Here is a 3,910-nt window from a genome sequence, read left to right as displayed (position 1 = left end):
TTTTTTACTAGCCTATGTGTTAATATTCATCTGTAAAGGATCGTCAATGATGCTATTAACGTGGGTGATCTATAAATGTCCTTAAATTATTGAAAACACCACACTTGTTCATTCACCAACAATGCAGAGATGTCGGTTCTTGGGCGCTTTTGCAATAACCATATTCCTCCATCAGGAGGCGCTTCCATTGGACCAATGCGTGTCGTTACTCTCTTTTCCAGTGCTCTGATTGGCTGTCAGTCCCGTCACTGCACCATGTGAGTGAAGGCGTCCCACAGGGCGTCCAGCTGCTCCTTCAGCTCCTCCCCGTACGGCGCCAGGTTCTGCTGCAGCGCCGCGGCGAGGGGCGTGGCCTCGCTCCTCAGCTGCTCCGCCTGCCGCTGCAGCGAGGCCGCCAGCTCGGTGGCGAGGGGCGTGGCCTCCTTCTCCACCGCCGCCAGCTGCTGCTCCACACGGGCCCTCAGGCGCTCGGCCTCCTGGCTCAGGCCCGACAGCAGGTCGGAGGTCGCGGGCGCCACCTGAGTCTGCAGGGCGTCGGTGAACTTGTTGACGGCGACGGTGCTCTGGGAGATCAGACTGCTGCTCACACACACACACACACACACACATTTGAAATATTTAGTCATGCCCACATAACAAAGAAGTACAAGGGTTCTTACACAAAGGGACATAAACACTGCCAATGCAGTTGACAATTGAAGACAGTCAGTCACAAAGCGCCTGGGCGGCTGAACAAAGTTACATACAAAATGACCTACAGGTCAGATGAAAACAAACATTCAAGGATACAAAAAACATCGTCTCCTCCAGATTGAACGGCTACCAATAATAACCGAGACTGAGCAGCACCTGGCCAACTGTTTAGCGCTTCTTTTAGGGAGGCCGGTCATCTGAAGGCCCCTCACAACCAACTTATGCACATGCCCCAGACTACCAAATATAAAAACTATAAGTTTACATCTGTAGCCCAGCTGAGAGATGGTCTGCTTCAGCTGCTGGTATTTCAGCACTTTGGTTAGAAAGGCCTCCTCTAGGCTGTAGTCAAAGGTACAGCCGACCTCCAGAATGAATACCTCTCTATGATTTTCATTAACAACAACAACATCAGGAGTATTAGCTGTTAAATTAGAGAACATTGAGACATCATTACACAGGCTGAACATACTCGGCTTCACAGTAGAATGTTTATACAGCATGATGGAAGACCTGAAAATAGAGGAGATATCTGCTGATATCAAATCTACAATTCTGTCATGCCTACATATGTAGAGCCCTCTGTAAACATGGCAACCATTCAAGATAACCCTAACCCTAACCCTACATCCTTGTAAATCTATCTTTGTGAGGACATGTCATTGACATAATATATTCCCTAGCCCCTTACCCTAACCTTAACCATCCAAAACAAATGCCTAAACTTAACCATCACTCTTAACCTAATTTAAACCTGATTATAACCTAACGTCTTAACCCTCAAACAGCCCTTGGAAAAAGTGAGGACCGGCCAAAATGTCCTCACTTCCCAAAAATGTCCTCACTCTGTTGGTTAAAAACTTGTTCCGGTCCTCACAACGTAGTAAGTACAAGAACACACACACACACACACGCACGCACGCACGCACGCACGCACACACACACACACACACACACACACACACACACACACACACACACACACACACACACACACACACACACACACACACACACACACACAGTTTGAAAAAGTCATGACAAAACATCATCATCATCTTCTTCAGGGCCGGAACAAACCTCCACGGGACCCTGGGCAAAATGTTATATTGGTGCCCTCTATTACACTGCAAAAACTCAAAATCTTTCCAAGAATATTTGTCTTATTTCTTGTCAAAATGTCTCATTTCTGATCAAAACGAACCTCTTTCCACTTTAAATAAGACTCATCACCTAAAAATTAACATGTTTTTAGATCATTTTCACTTGTTTCAAACTAATTTTCACTTGAAATAAGTAGAAAAATCTGCCAGTGAAAGCAAGTTTTCTGTGCTTGTAATAAGAAAGAAAAACTTGTTCCACTATCAGATTTTTCTACTTATTTCAAGAGAAAAAATGCTTGAAAGAAGTAAAAAGTGTCTAAAAACCCCAGCTTTCCTTCCTTCTTCCTTCATCTTTCCCTTCGTCTTTCCTTCCTTTCTTCCTTCCTTCCTTCTTCCTTCCTTTTTGACCCAATTGACCAAATCTGTTCCCTCCCAGCTTTCCTTCCTTCTTCCTTCATCTTTCCTTCCTTCCTTCCTTACTTCTTCCTTCCTTTTTGACCCAATTGACCCAATCTGTTCCCTTCCAGCTTTCCTTCCTTCCTCCTTCATCTTTCCCTTCGTCCTTCCTTCCTTTCTTCCTTCCTTCTTCCTTCCTTTTTGACCCAAATGACCCAATCTGTTCCCTCCCAGCTTTCCTTCCTTCTTCCTTCATCTTTCCCTTCGTCCTTCCTTCCTTCTTCCTTCCTTTTTGACCCAATTGACCCAATCTGTTCCCTCCCAGCTTTCCTTCCTTCTTCCTTCATCTTTCCTTCCTTCCTTCCTTCCTTACTTCTTCCTTCCTTTTTGACCCAATTGACCCAATCTGTTCCCTCCCAGCTTTCCTTCCTTCTTCCTTCATCTTTCCCTTCGTCCTTCCTTCCTTTCTTCCTTCCTTCCTTCCTTCCTTCCTTCTTCCTTCCTTTTGGTCTTCATCCTCCTCCTCCTCCTCTTCAGTCTCTTACTTCACGTCCCTCCCCAGCTCCGACTCTCTGATCTGCCTCAGCGAGTCCTCCGCCGTCCTGGTTGCCTTGGCGACGTAGGCCCAGAAAGCGTCTTTGACCATGTCCACCTGAGGCTGGGACGGGTCGCGCCGCGCCAGGTTGGCATGGCAACCTGAGGAGGAAGATGAGCAGAGGAGCAGTTTGGTTTTTTTCAGATACGACAGGGGATTAAAGGGATAGTTCAACATTTTGGCAAATTGGCCCATCGCCATAATCCCTATAGTCATAGCAGTAGGTTTGTTACCTTTAATTGTCGGTGCAAGCTATTTCTAGAACGGCGGAGCAGAGCCGTGAGCTGCTCAGAGCTACGCTATACGGAGGCTCATGGGATTTCTTGGTTTCCCTCATCAAACTCATCAAATACACAATCCAACAACTCCACAACGCTCTGGTGGACAAGTTGTGACCTGCACATTCACCACGCTATGAGATAATAACACAACGTTACCAGACAAAGTTGTTTTAGAGGGAAATGCAGAGACTGCTTGATGAAAAACTGTCCCTGAAGGCAACGCACATCAGTGGTTTTGCATGAATTTACCACTGACACACAACACACCATCAACACACTCTCCCTCAACAGTCCTGTCTCCATCTCTGCTGCACAGAGGTCAGAGGTCACATCTCTGAGTAGCTTCTCTCCCTGAATACTACCAGCTTGACTGTGTTTCAGTTGGACCAGATCTAGTGTCGGTGCAGCGGCTCAGGAACAAGTCGCTCACACATTCTTCACAACTAGAAATCTACACAATTCTACATTTCTATTCTACACAACTTCAGTCACACGTTGATGTTGAAGATCACGAACACAGAACGAACCAGTGAAGGCGACGCAGACGAGCAGCAGCAGGAACCTCATGACGACTCTGGAAACAGAAGAAAGACTCAGTGATGACTCATCAATATACAGTTTATATATATATATAGTATACATACATATACATGTATATATATATAATGATAGATGTGATAATGCAGCTGAGTGTCTGACCTGCAGCAGCTGGTGAATCTGTGTCCGAGTCTCTGCTCTGCTCTGTTTATATACAGCTCATCTATAGGTCAGTATCTATACAGGTCAGTGTGTGTGTGTGTGTGTGTGTCTGTGTGTCTGTGTGTGTGTGTGTGTGTGTGTGT

The 3,910-nt window shown here is 45.9% G+C and overlaps 1 protein-coding gene across 1 annotated transcript; it reads right to left on the bottom strand.

The window, feature by feature from the left end:
- Positions 1 to 228: 228 nt before the first annotated feature.
- apoa4a (apolipoprotein A-IV a) lies at positions 229 to 3,681 on the bottom strand. The gene is made up of 3 exons (XM_085790313.1): positions 3,596 to 3,681; positions 2,738 to 2,888; positions 229 to 579 (listed from the first exon to the last, which is right to left on the bottom strand). Exons 1-3 carry the CDS (start codon positions 3,633 to 3,635, stop codon positions 246 to 248), a joined length of 525 nt encoding a protein of 174 aa, XP_085646439.1. The 5' UTR covers positions 3,636 to 3,681; the 3' UTR covers positions 229 to 245.
- Between the last annotated feature and the right edge of the window lie 229 nt (positions 3,682 to 3,910).

Source organism: Trachurus japonicus, chromosome 11 (assembly GCF_045865225.1).
Source record: "Trachurus japonicus isolate A0001 chromosome 11, Traja_1.0".
Classification (NCBI taxonomy): domain Eukaryota; kingdom Metazoa; phylum Chordata; class Actinopteri; order Carangiformes; family Carangidae; genus Trachurus; species Trachurus japonicus.
Note: the sequence above shows the minus strand (reverse complement) of the source record. Positions and strands in the feature narration are given on the sequence as shown.